General features: G+C 36.5%; 2 protein-coding genes across 9 annotated transcripts in view; one reads left to right on the forward strand and one right to left on the reverse strand.

Annotated features, from left to right (window-relative positions):
* The window catches only part of GSAP (gamma-secretase activating protein), a 115,504-nt gene extending 93,719 nt beyond the window's left edge, over positions 1-21,785 (forward strand). The window contains exons 22-30 of one of the 6 annotated variants that reach the window (XM_077155647.1): positions 1,113-1,174; positions 3,650-3,745; positions 6,467-6,537; positions 6,981-7,075; positions 17,721-17,840; positions 18,722-18,783; positions 19,961-20,062; positions 20,221-20,320; positions 20,705-21,469. In XM_077155647.1, the coding sequence (XP_077011762.1) occupies positions 1,113-1,174; positions 3,650-3,745; positions 6,467-6,537; positions 6,981-7,075; positions 17,721-17,840; positions 18,722-18,783; positions 19,961-20,062; positions 20,221-20,320; positions 20,705-20,796 (800 nt within the window). In that variant the 3' untranslated portion in view covers positions 20,797-21,469. Of the gene's footprint in view, positions 1-1,112; positions 1,175-3,649; positions 3,746-6,466; positions 6,538-6,980; positions 7,076-17,720; positions 17,841-18,721; positions 18,784-19,960; positions 20,063-20,220; positions 20,321-20,704 lie in introns of all 6 variants that reach the window. The other 5 variants (XM_077155687.1, XM_077155645.1, XM_077155768.1 and 2 more) reach the window with 5 other exon arrangements.
* Positions 21,786-23,302: 1,517 nt separating this feature from the next.
* Positions 23,303-24,559, reverse strand: part of CCDC146 (coiled-coil domain containing 146) — a 176,189-nt gene continuing 174,932 nt past the window's right edge. For all 3 annotated transcript variants that reach the window (XM_077155844.1, XM_077155834.1, XM_077155847.1), the window contains one exon: positions 23,303-23,832. In XM_077155844.1, coding sequence (XP_077011959.1) covers positions 23,629-23,832 — 204 coding nt within the window. In that variant the 3' untranslated portion in view covers positions 23,303-23,628. The remainder of the gene's footprint in view (positions 23,833-24,559) is intronic.

Here is a 24,559-nt window from a genome sequence, read left to right on the forward strand (position 1 = left end):
GCTACCATCTTTGCATTGGTAGGCGGTTCTGCAATATGGGAAATGCTGCTGGCCTAGTTGAGGGTTTTGTTGGGTCTACCCTCCCACCTCCACTTAGAGAGCTACTCCTGCCTCTGTACTTCAGGCCTATTAGCATGCTGCTGCTGGTCATCTCTCAATACACTTTAGGTGGCTTTTCCCCTTTCCTTTCACATGCTTTGCTTATACTAGTTTTCCCTAAAGAAAGCTGCCACTGCCTAAAATGAAACATTCCATGTAAAATTTAGGACTGCTGGGCCTAAGGTTTGAATTAACCTTCAGAGTTGTATAGGATTGAGGTAGGATGTATCTTGAGGGTCACAGGGCATCCAAGCACTTCCAGAAGGTGTTGTCAGACCACTGACCAGGTGGTTCTGCCTTCTTGACCAGCACAGTGCTTCAGACTTTCTAGGAGAGGAAAAGCAGTGAAGAAAGAAGATGCCATTAGGAGAGTGTCTAGGCAGATCTTAGAAACAGACCTGTGTTTTCCTGCCTTTAACCCCTTTCCTAATGCAGTGCAAATCATGAAGAGAAAACACCATTGGATTGAGCCTTACCTATCACTTTTCCACCTTGATCTAGCCATCTTCTCAGTCTAATAACTTAAGCCATTTAGCACTATTGGCCGCAATAATTGGCCGGTCCCCTCAGCTCAGTAACTCCCAAAGTCACTGAACCTGATGGGAAAGAAAGTGGAAGGGGGCAGGCAATCTTTCCAGATGTCCATCCTTAGGCTAAGGGATTGTTCAGGACTCTCTGTCTCTAGTGAAGCACAGGTTCTTGGACAGTGGTGAATTTGATTGTTGAAGAGAAAATTGAACCCAGACCTTATTAGTACTGAAGAATGTGCTCCGTATTTTATTTTCTCCCTGGTCTTTATCTCTTAGTTTCCCAGGGCTCTTTGCATGTCACCAGAGTGATCACATCAGCCTGTAGGATGAGGTCACAGTTATCCACTGAAAAACTTTCATTCTATCAGGGAAGTCATAAATTTTCCCAATGATTCAGAAAAGTGAAGGCTCGAGTGATTCCTCTTCCTTTTAGCCCATTTCCTGAAAACCAGCCTGCTCCACTATTGCTGTTTCTTATTTCAGAGCTGAGATTGACACCCCTCTTCCAGGAGGAAGACAACCACCAGAGGCTGCTCATGGGACTGGTAAGTGGTGTGAGGGTTCCTCACGTGCTGGCAAATGTTGGGCCCCAAGAAAAAGGGAAAGGGCTAGATAATGCTTCTCATTTTAATCACATTTTTCTTTCATTCTTTTAACAAGTATTTGTTGTTGGCCATTGTTGTAGGTCCTGTATATTCAGTCATAAGCAACATATATAAATGATTTCAGCCATTTTGGAACTTGTAATATAATGGGGGAGATAGATATTAATAAAAAATAAAAAGATAATTACAAATCTGATAAGGACATATACAGTGTTGAGGAGCGTGTTTAAAATAAGGAACAGAACACGTGTTTAAAACATGTCTCTATGGCATATGTATTTGGGGTTTAAAATACTGTAGAATAAAGAAGTCTTTCTCAAGAACTCTTACCACTATGATGACCAAAGAAATATAAATAAAAAATTAATTGAAGAGGAGGATTGCTAAATAACTCCAAACATTTAAAAAGCTCACTAAAGAGATATTTGGAAAGTCTGGCTAAGTAATTCACATTTTTTAAAAAAAGTTCATTAAAAAGACATCTGGGAAGTCTAATCAAGGATTTTTAAAACTCTGCAGAATTAGGAATGGGATAATCCATTACTTTAGATATGGCAGATTTACAAATATGGTAAAAATGTGTATATCTATATTAATACATTTGAAAATCCCCTTTAGACAGTTTTCTTAGCAAATAGAATTTACACAAATTGAGACAAGAAGAAACAGAAACCTGAAAGCACAATTGCTATAATATAATTTGAAGAAAATTTCAAAAATTATCTCCAAAACAATCCAAATTATTTTTTCAAACTTATAAGGTCTAGATCATTTCCTTATTATATAAAGTTTTTTGAAAAAAGCTAGAAAGCTTTTCCATCCTGCAAAAATCCAACATAACTTTCAAAACCTACTCTGACAATGTTGATACAAAGAAAAAAGTACAGATCAGTTTTACTTATTGTGGTAGTTAGATTCAGGTGTCAACTTGGCCAGGTGAAGATGCCTAGTTCTGTTGCTGTAGACATGAGCCAATGGCATGTGAACCTCATCTGTTCCGATTACATCTGTAGTCAGCTCGGAGGCATGCCTGCTGCAATGAATGATGTTTGATTTAATTGACTGGTGCTTAAATGGGAGAGCTCAACGTAGCACAGCCCAAGCAGCACAGCATACCTCATCTCAGCACTTGCAGCTCAGCTCAGACCTTTGGAGATGCAGCAAGGAATTACCCCGGGGAAAGTTGTTGGAACCCAGAGTACTGGAGAGAAGGCCAGCAGAGATTGCCCTGTGCCTTCCCACATAAGAAAGAACTTCAGTTGAAAGTTAGCTGCCTTTCCTCTGAAGAACTATACGTTAACTAAATAAATCCCCTTTAATTGAAAGCCAATCCATCTCTGGTGTGTTGCATTCTGGCAGCTAGCAAACTAGAACACTTATGCATACAGATACTGTAAGTTTAATTATACTGTTCAGTAGTATATTGAAAATATCATGTGGTCAACTGGGGTTCTTTCCAGGAAGGCTTAATATTAGGAAATATATTAATGTAATTTAATCACATCACTAGATCAAAAAAGGACAATAGGAAATCATCTCTCTAGGTGCTAAAAAGTTTTAAAAATAAAAAAAACTACTCCAGAATATACTATCTCAATAAGAGAAAAGAATAATCTGATACTAACACTAATCGCCAACATCATTTTTAACAAAACAGTGGAGGCATTCCTATTAAAATTAAATTTTACATTCTTCTGGAAATTCTAACCAATTCAAAAAAGAAAAATAATTAAAAGAAGGAGCTATGGTTGTCTAATAAACAAACAAAATATAACCAGCTGGGAAAATGGATAATAATAAGGAGCAAATTAGTAAAAGTGGGGAATTCTGTATTTGTTTCCTTCTTTATTAGGGTTAACCATTTAGAAAAGACAATGAAAAGCAATATTCCATTTCCAAATCCTTCATGTTTAGGTTTGATATAATTAAAACCAAAAAGCCATAGAAATTTTATGACAACTGACTATGTGATTCACTTGTGAAGTATAAGGTGCCCTGTACATTTTCTTTTTACTCCTGCCTCTGTCCGTCTAAACATCTCAAACCACTGTCCCCATTAATAGAGTCGCTCAGTGTTTAGAGTCATTCCTATTAATTCCCCAGGGCTCCAGGAGTAGTAGATTTCAATGTTTTGGTAAATCCCAAAGTGTTTGATTTACAAGTTGCCTGGAGCCTGACTCTCCATTATTCACTGAGTTTTGGGTGAATCATAAATATAGTTCCTCCTGAGGAAAATGTTGGTGCCCCATGATTTAAGTCTAGTACAGGAATATTGAGGGCATCACTTCTGGTGTTGGGTGCTTCATACCTGATATTTTTATATTGTAAGGAATGCCAATAAATTAATCCAATTCAAGCCAGTTGCAGGTGTGAATGAGTAGAGTTTGACTTATCAAATCCATATCCTATTTTCAGATGGTGTCTGAGCTAAAAGAACATCTTTTGAGACATCTACAAGGTGTAGAAAAGAAGAAAATTGAACAGATGGTTCTGAACTACGTTTCAAAACTGGTTGGTTTTGCTTTTTTGTTCTGTTTTCCTCCCTGGTATACAGTTTCTAATATGTCGTGAATCCATTCATGTGTTTTTATATTTTCAATTCAGTTTTTGGAGTTCTCTCATCTTCAAATCAGTGGATTTGGTACTAGAGATTGAAGAACAGGAAATAAGAACCAATAAACAAAGGGAATTTGGTTTGGAAGGTATTTTGTTGCTCTTGCTTTAACTAATAAGTCTATGTTTATGAAAGCATAGGACAGTGACAAAATTCAGCATACTTGCCAAATGATCACATCTCATCTTAGCATCTTCCAGCTTCTTATTAAACAGTAGGTAATTATTTCTGTACTTTGAAATTTATGCATATTAGCTCCAACAGCCCAACTATGTCAGATTCCAACTTGTTTGTATAAATCCTGCCATAGTAGAGCAGTATTGTATAAATATTGCTGGTGTGATTGGCTGCTTATCTACCTGGTGGCTGCTTATTGAAATGGTATGATCCAAATTAATAACAGAAGTCCATATCTAAGTAGAAGTGATATGTATAGATTGAATTTTTTAACTGTTAAATTGTATAACATAACATATATACAAAGCAAAGAGAAAAAAGCAATAGTTTTCAAAGCACTCTTCAACAGGTAGTTACAGGACAGATCACACAGTCTGTTATGGCTACCATACCATCATCTCAGATTTTTGTTTCTAGCTGCTCCAGAACATTGGAGGCTAGAAGAAGTGTATATATATATATTTTTATCATCACTTATTTTTCATTTTTGTGAAAAATAACGTATTTACAGAAAAGCAATAAATTTCAAAGCATAGCACAATTAATTGTAGAACAGATTTCAGAGTTTGGTATGGGTTACAATTCCACAATTTTAGGTTTTTACTTCTAGCTACTCTAAGATACTGGAGACTAAAAGAAATATCAATATAATGATCCAGCAATCATACTCGTTTGTTAAACCCTACCTTCTCTGTATAACTCCGCCATCACCTTTGATCTTTCTCCCACTCTTTAGGGTTATTTAGGCTATGCTCATGATAGATTGAATTTTGAGGCTGTCTTGACTTTTTTCAAAAGGTGTATAGAATTGAGGTCTGACCCTGCTTAGAAACTTGAAATAATATACTTGATAAATTTAGAAAAATTATTTAAATATACAGAAAGAGAAATATGAGTCCAGTATTTCTTCAGGTTTCCGTAAGACCAGTGTACAGATGGGCCAATATACAAACATATATTTCTTGAACTCTGGCAGATTAATAACATATATTAGATATGGCCCTCATTTAATCTCTGGATGTTTAATTATAAAGTTTTCTACGTTTACAGCAGAATAAGTATCTGTGATTAAATAAATTAATCTTTGAATGTCTATGGTAAGGTTTGAGTTTCAGTCTTTAATATGTTAAGAGATTTGGTATTCTCATATGCTGATATTTATAATCAAGGAATCGAATCTTTCTTAAATAATTCTCCTTTGCAGTAGAACTGTATCAAGGACCTCACTTTGTGAATGTTATTGATCTCTCCCAATGTTGATATTAACTTACTTTCTTTGTCCTTTAATAACACTACTTAACACACCCAATCATCACCTTTCTTTCTGTTGACTTTAAATCTCACCTTCCAGAGTGTTAAGAAGTTTTTTTTGCTCAAGTTTTTGCTCCTTCCCCTTGCCTCAGTTAATCACATAATAGTTTTAACACTGGTTTGTGTTAAGAACCCCTAGAACCAATAGGACCAGAAATGGTGTAGATGTAGTCTCTGAAAGCTCAATGCCCCTGACTTTCCCTAATTTAGCAGTCGCTGAGGCCAAAATTACCTGCCCCTGCCTACAAGCAACCAGCCATCTCCTCCTCCTCTAAGGAGGGCAACTGGACAGGCTTTCTAAAACAAATCCAAAGAATTGTTGTTTATATGTTGTGTATGTGTTATCTTACCTGATTTCAGCCTAGATGAAACAGAACATCTGTAGCACTTAGGAATCGTAGTGTTTGCCTGTGCACCTATAGAGACTTTCTGATTTGAACTCTGTCCTTAGCTCACATGTGTAATGCACATGGCTCTAAGCTCTGTAGGGACTGCCCTTCTGCTGACAAACTTGTTGCAAAGCTAAAACGTGTTTCTGGTTAAAAGTCTACTTTGATTGATTTTGATTGTGGTTTATTGATCACCTATGTTCCAGTCAGTGTGCTAATTAATCTTTCCAACAATACTATTATGGATTTCCCCCCTCATTAAATAGGTGAGAGCACTGAGTCTTAGAGAGGATAGATAAGGTGCTTAAGGTCATCTAACTAGTAAAATGTTGAACCTGGACTTGAAACCAGTCTTATTCCACAGCTCACACTCTTGACGGCCATTCTATTGTGTGTCTCCTTTCTTCTGACTGTCAGCTGTTGCATTGCAGGCTTCGAGCAAATCCAGCGGCACTTGACCTTCTCTGGTGGGACCAGTTAGCCCTGCTGGGGAAGCTCAGCTGGGAATACTGCCCACCTAGACAGAGGATGCTCTGTTAGACTCGAGTGCACATTTTCAGTCTTTCCGTTTTGGATTCTAGTGCTTCAGCATTGACCTCAGAAAGGCTGGTTCTGTGTCTTGGCCAAAGCCTAAATGCCATTTGCGTGGAACATGCCTGTTAGAGCTGTGGAGAGAAAGTTTTAGGGACCCTTGAGGAAAAGGGTGAGAGTAGAGGTTCACAGGCTGTCCTTGCCTTCTAGCTGGATCTCATTTGCTGCATACTGGAAACCAATTGGAAGAAACATAATCTTCATTCCTGGGTTCTCCACTTGTACGCAAGTATTTCTTCCTCTCCTTTATCATGGTGTATAAAGGGCCAAAAGAACTCTGATAGCTGCCTGTTTTAATAAAACCCTTTGAAACTTAGCAATTCAAAGCAGTTCTCAAAAGCTCTGATTCCATCTATCCTTAGTTTTTGACCCAGCATTAAAGTTATTCCCATTATTTCACCCATCATCCTTCTCTGGCATATAGGGAATGAGGAGAGAAGGACTCATGAGCTCAATAATGCCAAGAATAGGAATTTAGGCTACTACCATTTTTAATTTTATGTGCCTACAATTTTATTAGAATCTCAGCATTGGGCTGATGATCACTATCATATTTATGATTAGGAAGAATCCCTTCTGTGGTATTTAGAATCCCTTCTATTGAGAACAAACAGGATTTTAGACATGAGCTCTTTGGCGATATTCTACTTTGTATTTTTCCCAGCCATAGACCTGGCAGTGCTGCTGAATTTTCGGTCTTTCATCTTATGACCAGGATTTTGGAAGCTACTAGAAGTTTGTTTTTACCTTTACCTCCTGGTAAGTCTTGGCTCTTTGATCCTTTGGCACAGTAAGCTTGTTCTTTCTCCTTCACATGTTCCCTTGACTTTGAATATTGTTTGATGATGAGAATTCCAGTATGTGGGAAATTTATGTCTGGTGTCACTGGGAGAGAAGGGCACTAGAGGTTGGGTCCTGCTGACCAGATCTTCCCTGACTATTAGACTCTACTATAGCTTGTTCTTAACTTAGGGCCCAGGTTGGTCCTTGTGCAACTTTCTAAGGATAGTTTGAACCAGGCAAACGCATAGAGCCCTTTCTCTAGTGGCTCCAGGCCTGGTTGAGATGTCTGATTGAGATGTCTGAAGGATAACACTCTGAAGGAAGTAGGTCTGGCCAAGTTTCTAAAATTGAGCTGAATGCTCTTGGAAGCTAAAACATTTCCCTTAGAATTTTGACATAGGATCAAGTGAGGCCTCAAAGCAGCCCTGGGGATATGTGTATATAGTAATTAATTTAATTTGGTCATTTGTTCATTCAGTCAACAAACATTTGTTGAGCATGCCAGATGCTGTACTGAAAATGAAAGTGGTTACAATAATTAACAAAGTCTGATTGGGAAGATGTGCATATCAATCAGCATTCATTTTAAGAAATAATTAAGCTCATCTTTGGTATAAACTACCTGATTAGTGTTAAGGTATCTGATATCTATCACTGCAGCATATATATCAAATGGTTTTATTTAATATATTTGTTCATAAATCTCTCCATCCATCGTTCCTTCCTTCATTTCAAGCCAACACTTATATGGTGTCCATTTTGTGCCAGGTACTGTTCTAAGTACTTTACATAAATTAACGCATTTAATTTTTATTACGATCTAAGTGGTAGGATCTTATATTGAACCACATTAAATTACCAATATCCAATCATTTTTGATCAACAAAAATGGCATTTTTGTATGATCCAAGCTAATAATATTCTCATTTTATCGAAGGTGAAACTAAGGCACAGAAAGGTGAAGTCACTTGGTTATACTCACACAGCTATTAAGTTACAAACCCAGTATTCAAATCCAGCTGTATGACTCCAAAATCTGTGATTTTAACTACTATTCCATGTTGCCATTTGAATTTTATATTCTAGTTGCATTAGTAGATGCTGAAACATTGACTGTTTGGGGGCGCAGGGAATCCCCACAGCATGTCTCCACATCTCTGCTTTTTTTAGTTTTGTGGTAGTTAAAGATCCTTCCTGATTCTTCCATCCAGACACCTTATTTTATAAGGCCTGTTTGTAGGTGGAGACATAAAAATGGGGTTGTTGACTTTGTAATTATCTGTAAGTGACCATTTGGGAAGATAATGAATGGTTTTATATTATCCCAATGGAATATGAATTGTGAGATGCCTTCTAAGAAGAGTGAAGGGATCTGATGAAAACTGTATATGTCTTTCTGGCTTAAATTCTTAGTTGTCAGTCATTAACACAAAAAACTGGTAGAGGAATGGATTTGTGGTTTCAGATTTGTCCTCCATGGGTGTTCTAGCCCATTTGTTAAGAAATGACACTTGGCCACTCCAAGACACATACTAATCAGACTGTCAGATGTTGAAGAGAAACAGAAAGTTCTGAAAGCAGCACAAGAAAAGCAATCTACTACATACAAGGGAAAACATGTAAGACTGACTTTAGGATACTCATCATGTACCATGGAAGCCAGAAGGCAGTGGTATGATGTATATATATTTTTTTGGGGGGTGCATGGTCCAGGAAAGTATATTTTTAAGATCCTGAATGAGAAAAGGTTTCAACCAAGAATTCTCTATCCAGTCAAGTTATCCTTCAAAATTGAGGGAGAAATTAAAATCTTCAAAGATAAAGAAAGATGGAGAGAACTAGTCAACACGAAACCAGCCCTACAGGAAGTACTAAAGGGAGCCCTGTCAGCTGATAAAAAAAGACAGGAGAGGAATGTCTGGAGGAGGGCACAGAATTGAAGAATATGAGTGAATTAATGTAAAGGAAATGAGAGAAAGAAAATAATATTCAGATCTGACAAAAACTAAAGGACAAGATGGTAGAATCAAGAACTGCTCTTACAGTAATTGCTTTGAATGTTAATGGATTAAACTTGTCAACTAAAAGATACAGAATGATAGAATGGATCAAAAAACATAATCCATCTATATGCTGTTTATAAGAGACATATCTTAGGCTCAAGGACACAGTTAGATTGAAAGTGAAAGGATAGAAAAAGATCTTCTTTGCAAGCTGTAACTAAAAGAATGCAGGAGTAGCTATACTAATATCTGACAAAATAGACTTTAAATGTAAAGATGTCATAAGAGACAAAGAAGGACATTACATGTTCATAAAAGGGGACAATTCACCAGGAAGAAATAACAGTCATAAATGTGTATGCTCCCAATCAAGGAGCACCAAAGTACATGAGGCACATTTTGGAGAAATTGAAGGGAGCTGTAGACATATCAACAGGAATAGTGGGAGACTCTTTGCTATAGATAGAACAACCACACAGAGGATCAACAAGGAAATAGAGAACCTAAACAAAAAGAAAAATGAATTAAACCTAATAGACATATATAGATCATTACATCCCAAAACACTAGGATACACATTCTTCTCTAGTGTGCATGGAACGTTATTCAGGATAGATCATAACAGGGACATAAATGGAGTCTCCATAAATTTAATAAGACTGAAATTATCCAAAGCACTTTCTCTGATCACGAAGGAATAAAGAGCTTGCACAAATATATGGAGATTAAACAACACACTAAATAATCCATGGGTCAAGGAAGAAATTACTAGAGAAATTAGTAAATCTCTGGAGACAAATGATAATGAAAATGCAACATATCAAATCTTATGAGATGTGGCAAAGGCAGTGCTGAGAGGGAAATTTATTGCCCTAAATGCTTATATTAAAAAACAAGAATGAGCAAAACTTGAGGATTTAACTGCTTACCTGGAGAATTTAGAGAAAGAACAGTAAACTAACCCGAAAGCAAATAAAAGAAGAGAAATAATAAAGGCCAAAGCAGAAATAAACAAACTGGAGAACAATAGAAAGAATCAACAACACTGAAAGTTGGTTCTCTGAGAAAATTAATAAAATTGATGGTCCTCTAGCTAGACTAACAAAGAAGAGAGGACACAAGTAAATAAAATCATGAATGAGAGAGGGATTATTACCACAGATCATGAAGAATTTTTAAAAAATCATAAGAGAATATTATGAACAACTATATGCCAACAAACTAGACAACTTAGATGAAATGGACAAATTCCTAAAAAGACATGAATTACCTATACTGACTTGAGAAAAAATAGAAGTTCTCAACAAATCAATTACAAGTAAAGAGATCCAATCATTCATCAAAAATCTTCCCACAAAAAAACAGCCCAGCCTTCCACAGGAGAATTTTATCAAGCTTTTCAAAAAGAACTGACTGCAATCCTGCTCAAACTCTTCTAAAAAACTTAAGAGAAAGGAATGCTACCTGATACATTTTATGAAGCTAACATCACTATAATACCAAAATTGGATAAAGATGATACAAGAAAAGAAAGCCACAGAACAATCTCCCTAATGAACATAGATGTGAAAATTCATAACAAAATACTAGGAAATCACATCCAACACCACATTAAAAGAATTAGTTATACATCATGATCAAGTGGGATTCATACCAGGAATGCAAGGGTGGTTCAACATAAAAATATTAATCAACATAATATAGCACATTAATAAATTGAAAGGGAATAATCACATGATCATATCAATCAATGCTGAAAAGTCAGTCGATAAAACCCAGCATCCTTTTCTGATAAATACACTTCAAAAGTAAGGTATCAAAGGAAACTTTCTCAATTATCATAAAGGGCATATATGAAAAAACCCATAGCCAGTATCATACTTAGTGGTGAAAAATTGAAAGCATTCCCCTTGAGATCAGGGACAAGACAAGTATTCCCATTGTTACCACTATTATTCAACATTGTATTAGAAGTACTAGCTGGAGCAATTAGGGGAAAGAAATAAAGGCATCCAAATAGGAAGGGAAGAAGTAAACTTTCATTATTTGCAAATTACATGATCCTATACTTAGAAAACCCTGATAAATACAGTAAAACTACTTGAGCTAATAAACAAATTCAGCAAGTTGCAGGATACAAGATTAATATACAAAAATCGGTAATGTTTCTATACACAAGCAATGACTTATCTGGGGTGATAACTAAGGGAAAAATCCCATTCAGAATAGCAACAAAAAGAATTAGGTATCTAGGAATAAGCCTAACCAGGGACACGTCAAAGACTTATATGCAGAAAATTACTAAAAAATTGCTAAAAGAAATAAAAAATGACCTAAATAGATGAAAAAATATTCTGTGTTCATGGATAGGAAGGTTGAATATTGTCAAGATGTCAGTTCTACCCAAACTGATCTACAGATTCAATGCAATACCAATAAAAATCCCAACAACCTACTTTGAAGGTTGGAGAAATTGATTATCAAATTTGTATGGAAGGGAAAGAGACCTCAAATAGCTAAAGATGTTCTAAAAAAGAAGAGCAAATGGCAGGTCTATCATTTCCTGACTTTAAAGCTTACTATAAACCCACAGTGGTCAAAACATTGTAGTACTGGCACAAAGACAGAAGGACTGACTGGTGGAATAGAATCGAGAGTGCAGAGATTGACCACCAAATTTATGGGCATTTGATCTTCAATAAGGCCCCCAAATCCACTGAATTGGGATAGAATAGTTTTTTCAATAAATGGGCATGAGAGAACTAGATTTCAATAGCCAAAAGAATGAAAGAGGACCCTTACCCTTACACCCTATACAAAAATTAATTCAAAATGGATCAAAGACCTAAATATAAGAGCCAGTACCATAAAACTTCTAGAAAAAAAATGTAGGGTAACATCTTCAAGATCTAGTAATAGGCGGTAGCTTCTTAAACTTTATACCTAAAGCACAAGCCGTGAAAGAAAAAATAGACAAATGGGAACTCCTTAAGATCAAGAGCTTCTGTGCTTAAATGGATTTTGTTAAAAAGTGAAGAGGCAGCCAACACAATGGGAGAAAATATTTGGAAACCACATATTGAATAAAGGCTTGATCTCCTGTGTACATAAAGAAATTATACAGCTCAACAACAAAAGAACAAACAACCAATTATAAAATGGGCAGAGGAAATGAATAGGCACTTTTCTGCAAAGCAAATACAGATTGATAAAAAGCATATGAAGAGCTGCTCATCTTCATTGGTTATAAGGGAAATGCAAATTAAGATGACAATGAGATATCACCTCACACCTATATGAAATGGCTGCTATACTCCAACTATAAACGTTGGAGAGGATGTGGAGAAATTGGAATACTTATTCACTGTTGGTGGGAATGTAAAATTGTTCAGCTGCTATGGAAATCAGTTTGGTGATTCCTCAGAAAACTCAATATTAAGGTGCCTTATGACCCAGCAATACCAATACTCGGTATGTACCCAGAAGAGTTGAGGGCAGTGACACAAATAGACATTTGCACACCTATGTTCATAGCAGCACTATTCACAACTGCCAAAGAGCTGGAAACAGTCCAGATGCCCATCAACAGATGAGTGGATAAACAAAATGTGGTATATACATACAATGGAATATTATGCAGTATTTAGACAAAATGATGTCCTGAAACATATCACAATGTGGATGAACCTTGAAGACATAAGCTGAGTGAAATAAGTCAGATACAAAAGAATACAGATACTGTATGATTCCATTATTATGACTCTGACAAGGCCACCAGTGTTTTGGTGCAGCTAGAAGGAAAAATCTGACTTGAGAGCACGGTAGCCCATGACAAACTCTGGTAACTGTTCTGTAGCTGCTTGTTGAAATGTGCTTTGAAACTTATTATTTTTTTCTTTCTTTCATCATATATATATATATACACACATGTTATATTTTTCAACTAAACATGGTAAAAAAAACTATAGGCAGTTATAGTAATATTAGATAAAAAAATTCCTGAAATAAAAAATTTGAAAATATTTAGTAACATAGCTCACTACCATTGCAAAGTTGGTGTTTGTAGTAACTTTTTGCTTGATATTGTGAAAATGCACACAGTTTTGATAGTTAATCAAATGCTATTTAAGATACTGTTTAATATTTAGAATTCAAGTAACTGTGATATCTGTATTTATAGATTTTTTTCCTTCCTTGCTTTAATTTTAAGTTGGTTTATGAAACATATTGTACAAACAGGCTTTATGATGATTAGATTTTTTTTAATATGCCTATGGATAAGCTAACTGAGATATCCATTTTAAGTCGTTAAGATTTCCATATGTTAATCGTAAAATTAGTAATTTTAGGTCATTACTATAGCAATGCAAATATTTGTAAGAACTTTTTACTTTTTCAGTTTTGACAGCTGAACAAATGGTATCTAAGTTAGTTTTTAATACTTAGAATTTAAGAACTTTGTGGTATGAATATGTAGATTTTTCCTTGTTGCCTTAATTTTAAATTGGTTTATGAAACTTACTGCTCTGACAAGCTTTACAATGATTATATGGGTACTTTATTTAAATATGCCTATGGTTAAGCTAACTAAGATATTCATTGTTGGCGGTTCTAAGTATATTGTTTGTTTTCTTAAATAATAAAATATGTAAAAAATAAAAGAAATAAGACTGACTTAACTGAGGATAATATTATGCCTGGAAGATCATAAAAATCTGCTTTCTGTAGAACTCTTCATTCCTTCACAAAGATAAACAAAAATGTTATGCATAGTGACTGAGAATTATTAGAATAGACTTAATGGCATGTGTCCATGGGTCAGGTAAGAAAGAGCTCTCTCTCCTGATCTCTTATATGTTTATTTCCCTCATGTGACGTGAAAATAGAAGTGAGGAAGTGGTGAGTGACCCTGGATCCTTAGTGAGTTTGCACATGTGTGTATAAATACAAGATATTCCTTCAGCTCCAATTACCCATTATCTTACCCTGTTTCTAACTCCTGATGGTCTCTGTTACCAATGACATATTCCAAGTTTATTCTCGAATGTCGGTTCACATCAGTGGGACCATACAGTATTTGTCCTTTAGTTTTTGCCTAGACTCACTCAGCATAATGTTCTCTAGGTCCATCCATGTTATTACATGCTTGATAAGTTTATTCTGTCTACTCAAAGGACTTAAGGGCAAAGACACAAATGGACATTTGCACACCAATGTTTATAGCAGCATTATTTACAATTGCAAAGAGATGGAAGCAGCCAAAATGTCCATCAACAGACGAGTGGCTAAACAAACTGTGGTATATACATACGATGGAATATTATGCAGCTTTAAGACAGAATAAACTTATGAAGCATGTAATAACATGGATGGACCTAGAAAACATTATGCTGAGTGAGTCTAGCCAAAAACTAAAGGACAAATACTGTATGGTCCCACTGATGTGAACCGACATTCGAAAATAAACTTGGAATATGTCACTGGTAACAGAGACCAGCAGGAGTTAGAAACAGGGTAAGATAATGGGTAATTGGAGCTGAAGGGATACAGACTGTGCAACAGGACTAGATACAAAAACTCAAAAATGGACAGCACAATACTACCTAATTGTAATGTAATTATGTTAAAACACTGAATGAAGCTGCATCTGAGATCTAGTTTTTTTGTTTGTTTGTTTGGGTTTTTTGTTTTTTTTTTCTTTTTTATATATTTTTTCTATTTTTTATTTTTTATTATTATTTTTATTTTTTTCTCTATATTATCATTCTATATCTTTTTCTGTTGTTTTGCTAGTTCTTTTCCTAAATTGATGCAAATGTACTAAGAAATGATGATCATACGTCTATATGATGATATTAAGAATTACTGATTGCATATGTAGAATGGAATGATTTCTAAATGTTGTGTTAGTTAATTTTTTTTTTTAATTAATAAAAAAAAAAAGTCAGTGAGCAAAAACCATCCCATCTGGAGAAGGGAAGCAATTTCATTATCATAGAAGATGGAGAAAAGTTCCCCAAAACAGAGAAGTTGGAAGATCCTGTTTCCCATCCCACTACCTACACCACCACTTTGCCCTCTGCAGACTGGTTCTGAGCATGTGGTCCTGGGTCTTAAGGCCATTTCTTCCCAAACACCATTTCTAGGTCATGCGAGATGATAAAGAATGGTGAAAAAGAATGCAGGTGCTGGAGTCCAACAGCCTGGATCAGAACCCCAGCTTTCCCAGTTCCAAGCTGTAAGGCAACAGATAAATTACTCACCATTTCTGAACCTCACTTATTTAATCTTAAAATGGGAATAACCATACTACTCACCTCATGGGGTTATTTGGAAGAAAAGATGGGGTAATCCACAGCTAATGCTTAGCATAGTATCTGGCATGTAGCAAACAATAAATATTAGCTATTATCCATACTGTAATTATGCCATGTTCATTATTCTAGGACCCAGAAAAAAAAAATACAAGATATTTGTAGTTGTATATCTTAGAGTGTGCTTGCTTTCTAGACTTACTGGACTAGTAAGGAATTCCAGGTGTCAGAGATCTGTGACTTTAATTGATTCAAGAAAAAAAGGGAATAAAGGCCACAAAAAAGAAGTCATGGCTTAGAGTTGGAGCATTTGCTGTTTAAAAGGGACCTGTGTCCCTCTCACTGGCTAAAGGAGGCCAGAAGCCCTGGAGAAGGAGAACTGCAGCTGAATGGGAAAGTACTCTCATTCAGAATTCATGCCCAATTTTAGCCAATTTGTTCTGGTGCCCAGAGCTGACATACAAAGTGGAGCCCAAGAACTGGCTGTTGAAATTGGGACTGTGCCCTAGGGATCGTGAAGGAGGGGTCATTCAGGGATCCTTAAGACATGGACATGGGGCCAGAGAAGGAATTTTGAGTCCGGGAGTTTTAAAGGATCAATAATCATAACTTTTCTTCAGAAATAATTTCATAACTCTTTAAATCTTGGTAAGAACTTCTTAAGCCAAATCCATTTGGAAAACCTCATGCTGCTCATTATGTAGTAAAATAACCATTTATTTGGATTCAGGGAAGCGAAGTGGACTCATCCTGGTGTCAGCCAATTAACAAATGCTTGTGGGTAGAATATGTACTTTATCTGACCCTTGATGTTGCCAAGACCTAGGACTGTCCCACAGCTCATGATTCATCTACTCAGAGAGAGAAAATGCCATGATTTCTCTGATCTAAGCCCCTGCTCTTTGGGCACCATTCCTGTGTCATGTAAGGTCCTAAAATTAGGCTATGATTTTTCTCCTTCATTCTCCACCCATATCCAATTAGTTGGTAACCCTGCACAAATTGCCATGCCTCTTCTACCTCTAACCTCCTTTTTCACAGGCAATGACCTCATTACCTCTTGCATGGTGGGTTAATGCAACGGCCTCCTAACAGGTCTTCCTGTAGCAAATTGTTACCCCAATCTATTTTTTGCCTGTTGCTGTATTAATATTCCAAAAGTAAAACTCAAATCCTTTCTTTATCCTTCTTGAAAGTTTTCAGCCTCCCCAAAGTTTACTAAGTTAAACAATGAATTCTCAGTAGATGTCTGGTATTAGTTGCTGTTGTTATACCATGTGCTTGGCTTTTCATAGAACTAGCTCTGGTGCTCAGAACAGCCCTGTGGGGAAGTACTGGTGGTTCCATTTTAGGGATAAAGAGCCTGAGGGTCAGAATGGCAGAGTTACCACAGCTAGTAAGTCACACAGCAGGATTCTAGCCTAGGTCTGCTCATTCCAAACCTGTCTTTTACCACTCTATCCGCTCAGTATATTTCTTTGCCTTATTTTCAATCTTAAATATAGTATTTATTCTTCAAAGCTCCCCTCAAGTCTCATCTTTTCCAAGAGAACTTTTCTGATTGTCTCCTAATCTTATACCTTCTTCCCTGTCATAGTTTGTTTTTATATTTTGCCACTAATATTATACTTTGGATGCTAGGTTTCTGAGTTTTATAAGGGGCAGCCCTCCCCATGAAACTTAGGTTTGAGGGAGAGCTTAACTTTCTGCTGAATTCCTACAGATTTGCTTTGCTATCAGACATGCCATTTTCTTCCTTTCTTTTCCATAGTTAAGTCCAGGTGACTCCAAAAACCTTTTCTCTAGGGTATATCTGGAGATCAGGCATATGAAATTATTAATAACATGGAATTGAGGTGTATAATTTTGGAAAATTTTTCTTAGTCATTTAATAAACTGTTCCCTTCTGGTTCATTTTTTTTCCTCCATCCATCAGCTTTTTAGCATGGGCATGCAGATTTTGAAGCTCTTCTGTTGTTTTCTATTACCAAGTTACCATAGAATTGCAAAATATAAAATCAATTTTCAGTGAGCAGGCTTTGCCCTCTTTCTGCCTAGGATGGGACTAGGCAGAAAGAGGGCAAAGGGAATACATACATTTTGGGAATTTACTTTATACCCAGCACTATTTAGTCTTGAAGTACTACAAAGAAGAAAACTCGGACCCTGTTCTTCAGGAACATTTAGTTGGTTCTAGAGGCAAAGCATTGAGCTAAGTGCTTTATTAACATCATCTTATTCATCCACTCTGGAAGGCTGGGATGCTGTCAGAGGGCGCTTATCTTCCTGGACTTTTCCTCCTAGGTTTTCATACTCTGCATATGGTCCTTGGTGTCCGCTGTCTACCTTTGCATAATCTGCTGCATTATATAGATAATGGAATGCTACTTCTCACAGAAACAGCTGTCACAAGGCTCATGAAAGGTAAGAGGTTTTGACCGTGTGCCAGAATGCTAGGGTCCAGCCTGAGCACCACCAGGGCTGGCTTCATGGGTGTGTGGCCAGTGCAGCTGAATGAGGCCCTGATGCACTCAGGGGGGCTCATGCTTGATTTAATGTTTTGCTGTTGCCATGCTGAAATTCTTAATAATATTTGAACAAGGATCTCCTCATTTTCATTTTTCACTGGGCCTGCAAATAATATATCCAGTCCTGGTGAGTACAGTACATTTTCTGTAACCATCCTCTTTCCTAAATGGACCAATTTAAAGTGCCATAGCCCTCCAAAGAGCCTCTTTCCTTCTCAGTCCACACAGAGCTATTAGAGTCCTTTTCTGTACATGAGGGCACTTGAGGCTAGGAGACTCTGTGGGCTTGTTTATCAAGGAAGTGTCATGAAATGGCTTACTGCCAGTTAATTAACTCTATAATCTCAAAGTTAGACTTCAGTTGCTAGCAAAATTCATGACAAATGCAGCACTTATTTGAATTTTTGGACTTTAAATAAAGTCTGTTCTGTGATCACTCTCACTTAAATCATTCAACTGTGGTATTTTATAGATGTTATGTGTTATTATATGTTAAAGCATTTGCCATTCCTCAAAGTGCTTTCTGTTTTAAGTTAGTCCACAAAATTGCTTTATGACTGGCAGCCTGTTATATAACCATATTCCATGATGTCTAGAAACAGCTTCATTAAAAACCCTTGTTTATTCAGAGAGATACAAACGAAAATTTCTCAAGTGTTGTTAGATTAGCTGGAAATTACAAGGTTGGGATATGGATTATCAGGATGAATCACTGAGGTATTAATGCTAAGACTTTAAAATTGGAGTTTTGTTTGCCAATCTCTGACTTTCTTGTAGATCTGGACAATACAGAGAAGAATGAAAAATTAAAATTTAGCATCATTGGGCGGCTTCCTCCGGTAATCCTAAATTGTATTTTATTTTCTCCATAAGCCTTAGATAAACCTCTTTCAATTGCTTATTGGAAGAAGACTATTTACTGCTTTGAGCTAAAGTCCATTGAATTGTTTCACTTTCCAGCCCTTTTCCAAGAAATCCCACCCATCTCCACTGTTCTGTTGGCTGTTCCCCCGCTGGGTTTACAAACTGCTTGTTCCTCTGGCTTTGTACTGTATTGGCACTTTTCTCCCCTTAGGGAACCACTAATATGTACAGCTGTGAGGAGAGGCAATGGGAAAACATGCATCTTTGGCATTTAAAGTGATAAGAACTTTAAATACAGGTGAAGTCAGAAAGTTCTGGAACTGTAATTCCTTCTACTGTGATTTTACCACAGCAGGAAAACATCTCCAGGTTGAAGGAATGAGAGACATGAGGGAATGAGTTATAAAGGCACTCCTTGTTTTTGTGGGGGCTATTAGCTCTCTGAGTCAGAAATACTATGAAAATACGAAATTCCAGGGCAATATCTTCCGAGCCTCTGACTCGGTGAACTTTCCGACCCTAAGAGCCTTGGCCAACTCTTCACTGTTTACATACCTTGAGCACTTGGATTTCTGGCAAGATCCTCCCACTTAAGATCTGTCAGTTGCCTTTCTGAACCTAATCCTTTTGCATTGTAGCAGCTCCTTGCTTCACTGGGTTAGTGAAGTAAAGGCAAGAATAGAAAACAAAGCGGATTTGTCCATGGCTAGACCTCTCTAGGGAATGTTGTTAAACATTTAATTTGGTCTCCAAATTTGATTTTTACTCTATACTTCTGGCGAAGACACTGACAGAGAAGTTAGTATGAATATGTCTACTACTTTTAGCTTCTCAGCAGAACATCACTTAGCACTGGCATGCAAATCCCCAGTTTGAAGAGTAGCTGGCAGACTTCATTTCAGAAAAGAATTTGGCATCATCATTGTATAAACTGCCTTCCTCAGGGTAGGATCTGAGGAAGTATTTATTCCAAATACAGAAGCATACCTCATAGGAACATGGCTTTTCTCCAAGGGTCTATTAACCATAAACTGCCTTTTACACTAAGTAGCAGCTACTTCGGAATACTAATTTTTAAATTATGAATAGATATAAGGTATTCATTGCAGTGCGATAATAGTCTCCTTCATGTATTTTCCATTTGCTTAATAGCGTATTGGTCAGAAAATCTGTCGACTTTGGGATCATCCTATGAGTTCTAACCTTATTTCACGGAACCACGTGAATAAATTGCTTCAGAACTATAAGAAACAGGTGAGTGGGTATGAAAACACAGCCACACTAAGTGTTTTTGGGGTTCTATTTGTACATTGCAACATATCCACATGGGCAGCAGCTGTAGATCTTATCACTTGATTTGCATTTGTGCTTGTTTTGAAGAATCAACTAATAACAAAGGGGTTTCCTTTTAGCCTCGGCATTCTACAATTGACAAGTCATTACTCAGTGTAGAATTTTTGCCTCTGAACTACTTTGTTGAGATCCTGACTGACATAGAGTCTTCCAGTCAAGGTAATTCAGCCCTCTGTTTTCAGGGTTTCTGATGCTTTTCCCTTGACACAGCAATCATTCCTTGTTCCCTTCTGTGGACCCTTTTGTTTTCAAAATCCCCCCTACTTCTAAGTAGGTCCTTATTGCAATTGGCTTTAATTAATGATATACAGTTTCTAACTAGAGTAAATTAACAAAGGAATAATCTCCAGCTTGAAATTTTAAAAGTATTTAAAGCCCATATGGTTGGTGCAAATCTCTTTCTCAATGCAGAGGTTTAACAACATGTTCTAAGAATGTATTTTATTAAAATATAAAATTATGATTTCAACTAGAATCGAGGAAACAAAGTTATAAATGTTTCATGGCTTTATAGTAATTCTTTTATTTTTTCTTTTTTTCCAGCCCTTTATGCTTTTGAAGGACATGACAACGTAGATGCAAAATTTGTAGGGGAGGCAGCTCTGAAACACACCACAATGTTACTAGGCTTATAAAAGAGCCGTTAAAATTAAAGTAGCTTCCAGTATTTATTTTAGTCTAGCTTACCCCACTAGTGTTGAGAATTCTTTAACAATAGTTAAAATTTGTGGCCAAAATCAGAATATATTCTTGAGCTCTCTGAATTTCAATTTGGTACTTGGTCGGGCAGAGTTAATCTGCTCTACCTTTTCCCAGTTTTGCATAGCAGGTAAGCAGTCAAGTGTGGAGAAAGACCAGCAGTCCGCAGAGGCAGAAAATGATGGACTTCTGAGCCCTTTCTTAGAGGCTGAATAGGCCAAAAGCTTGTTTTTATTGAACTCTGAAATAAAACATGTTTTTAAAAATCTAGGGAAAGTCCTTAGAAAAGCAAACACTAGAAGCTTTTGTATATAACATATTTACAAATAGAATAATTAAAATGTTGTATAAGAACTCTATTTGGATAGTGAACACTTGTTAAAAAATTGAATTTGGACTAAATTTGTTTTTATTCTAGTATGGAATAATTTGTAACAAGTAGTCATTTGTATATGCAGTATTTGGAGTAGGATTTGCCTTTGTTATGGTAAATGAAACTGTATTTATTATTTTTTAAAAAATATTTATAAAAGTTTGATTTATCGACATCTTGTCATTAAAAAGAAATACTGAAAGTTTTGGCCTGATGTTTCCTGTTCTTTTATTCCAGCCAGGAATCATGAGTCCATGAATATGTTCCCCCAATGGCCCTATAATGCCCAACTAGTTCTCCCATTTTTCTTTTTCTCGCTCTTCTATGGTGACTTCATTCTGATCCATAAATAAAGTCGCTGCCTAGGATCAACCCATAACTTTTTGTTTTTCTTGTTTTCCATTCTTATTCTTCCTGAACTTGTGAGATCCTAACATTGTATTCTAAAGATTGTCTTCAACAGAATCCTCCCCCCGCTTTTTATTGGGGGTGCATGGTCTGGGAATCCAACCTGGGTCTCCCACATGGAAGGCGAGCATTCTACCACTGAACCACCTGTGCACCCTAAAATTTCCCCTTTTGACCATTCATTCCCTTCCCTTTTATTTTCACATCTGTATTGTTTCATTTGTCTCTTCAGGTCCAATTTATCTGTCACATATTTGAAATAAACACCACTTGTAATCTGTTATGCCTCATAATCATTCAGTAACTTCCCTTTATCACAGAACAAAACTCAAACTCCTTGGCATTCAAAGCCTCCCAAATTCCAGCCTTATGTTATACGATTCCCCATTATGAGCATTCTGTTCCAGCCAGGCCAGTTCACTGCTCTTTGAATACAACTTTTGTCTTCTTTTATCCAAGCCTTGCTCAGGATGTTTCTCCTCATCCCAAATCCATTCTCCAACTGTTAAAATCCTGTTCATGCCTAAGAGCCAATTAAAAAGTTCAATCTGACTGTGATCCCAGCCATTCCAGCACTCCATGGCACCTCCCTCTTCTGAACCAGTAGCACTCACTAATTTGTGTTACTTATTGTAGTATTTAAGCATCCATCCGTTTGTGGTCTTTTAAATTATTTTTCCATTCTTTTGTTGTTTAACCTTTCTATGTGTACATTTTTAAAATTCCCAATGAGGTTACTAGTTCCTACAACCAAGGAACTGTGCTGAAGTATACAATTTCTTTTTATTAACTTTTTATAAACAAATATTAATACAAATTTCTTTTTATTAACCACACAGCTTATACAGTGTTAGGCTTATCATAGGCACTCCCAGATAAATGCTTTATAACGACTTAACAGCAAACAGGTTAGAATCAGCACTCACTGAGAACGAGATTAAATTTTCCTCCAATTTGGCAGGATGGGGGCTTGGGACAGATGTTTGATATCATAAAATAAAGGGATGTGATATTTCTCACTCCCAGGTTGTGAAATAAAATTTGTAACTGTTACCAATACAAGAAGTGTTAATATAAGATAGTATTAGAATATTAGTAAATGTAAAATCACAGGTTTCAAGCCCATTTGGGTATTCTCATACATGAATAAATATGTAGACTAGTAAAAATTAGGAAAATATACTAGTAGTGAAATGCAATAAAATAATGCAATAAAATTTTCTTCATTTTCAATTTTTTCTCCTCACATGCAAAGTTATAACTATTTTCTCTGAGATTTTTGAAAACAATCTGGTATCAGATCTTAAGTAAAAACCACCATGGGTTTATTTGCAGATAATATTGTGAAAAACTTGGATTTTAAAGAAAGGTAAATAAGGGAATAATTATTTTTGCAGCCACAGAATTCTTCACTTTTAAAAACTATCACCTAACATTACTTTAAATTTAATAAGCTTCAATACTACTTTTTACATGATTTAGATTTACCAACATTAAGTTCAAGTGTAACATCTTATTCAACAAAGAGAATTAGGCGCCTGTGGAATTTGAGCTATTTTGTTTGTTTGTTTCATTTTTTTTTTATATTCTGTCTTTCTCTTTTAAATGAATCTGTGAACAGCATTAAAAAAAAATAAGGACCCATTATGCCAATGTCTGTCTATCATTGAAAACTCATTTATTTTCATTTGCATCTTTATAGCATTTGCCTTCTATGTTTCTGAAAGGTAGTCAATATACAGGGTGAAAAAGAAAATGAGAAATTCAAATATATTCTTTGACATAATTGCAGGACAATTCTATGTCCTTCTCAACATCATGTAAAATATAGTAGATGGTGGATGAAAAGTGGTGATGTTGTGCTCCTTTGTTGATTAATTGTGGGTACATTATTTACAATTTAGAATCATGCTCACATTTTCCAGTTGTGGGCACAAGAAGCCTGGTTGGTGTCCTCCTCTTGGGAAACCTGGGTTGATTCACATATTCAGATTTCAATTGGCTTTATAACAGGTTTCCTTATGTGCCTCATGTTAGCCCCAGGCTCACTGGGCTTAAAAGGAGCCAAAGCACCGTATGGTTTTGGCAAGGGGAGAGTGGCATCTGCCTCCGGGATGTAGGCATTTGGACGCTGCTCTGCAGTTGTGTAAACACCACTGGGCAGCTGGCGATTTTCTGCCTCTGAGAACTCCTGCAAAGAATGAGTTTTTTTTAGTTTTTTAGTGAAAATTCTGGTGAAGTTACTTCATCCTCCAGATCCCAACAGATGTAGCTGGGTCTGAGTAGACTTAGGCTGTGCTGGCTGATACTCTCAAAAGGAAATAAGGGTAGAAGGGTGGAGCCCCCAGATGCACACAGCTTGCACTCATGGGAATGGACCCTGTTACTCAAGCACCACATTGTTCCTAGGTTTTAGGATTCACTAAAAACTGCTGGTGGGTCCGAACTTGACTATAAACCATTCTCAGTATCTTTCCTCAAAAAACTACTATTGGGCGGGCCACAGTGGTTCAGCAGGCAAGGATGCTCGCCTGCCATGCCAGAGGACCTGGGTTCGATTCCCGGTGCCTGCCCATGTAAAAAAAAAAAAAAAAAAAAAACTACTATTGACATGTTTTTGACAAAGAGAGGACAATATATTTCTTTTGGTAAGTCATTGGTGAACAAATGTTACAAAAGTATGCAATCAAGTGGAACTAGAGGAGAGATGTGGACAGCAGCTTGCTTTGAGCCTTAAGGACCTCAAGATTCTGTCTATGTCTCTGGGAAAATAGAGAATCAGCATTAAAAAGAACTGTAAATCATGGAGTCAAATAGATGATAGCCAGGGCACCATGGGTAAAATTTGAATGACCTAAGAAGTGTAGTCCCAGGCAGTCGGGGAATAACAGTCCAGTCCCTGTTGTCCCTTGGGTTAG

This window comes from Tamandua tetradactyla, chromosome 1 (assembly GCF_023851605.1).
Source record: "Tamandua tetradactyla isolate mTamTet1 chromosome 1, mTamTet1.pri, whole genome shotgun sequence".
NCBI lineage: Eukaryota > Metazoa > Chordata > Mammalia > Pilosa > Myrmecophagidae > Tamandua > Tamandua tetradactyla.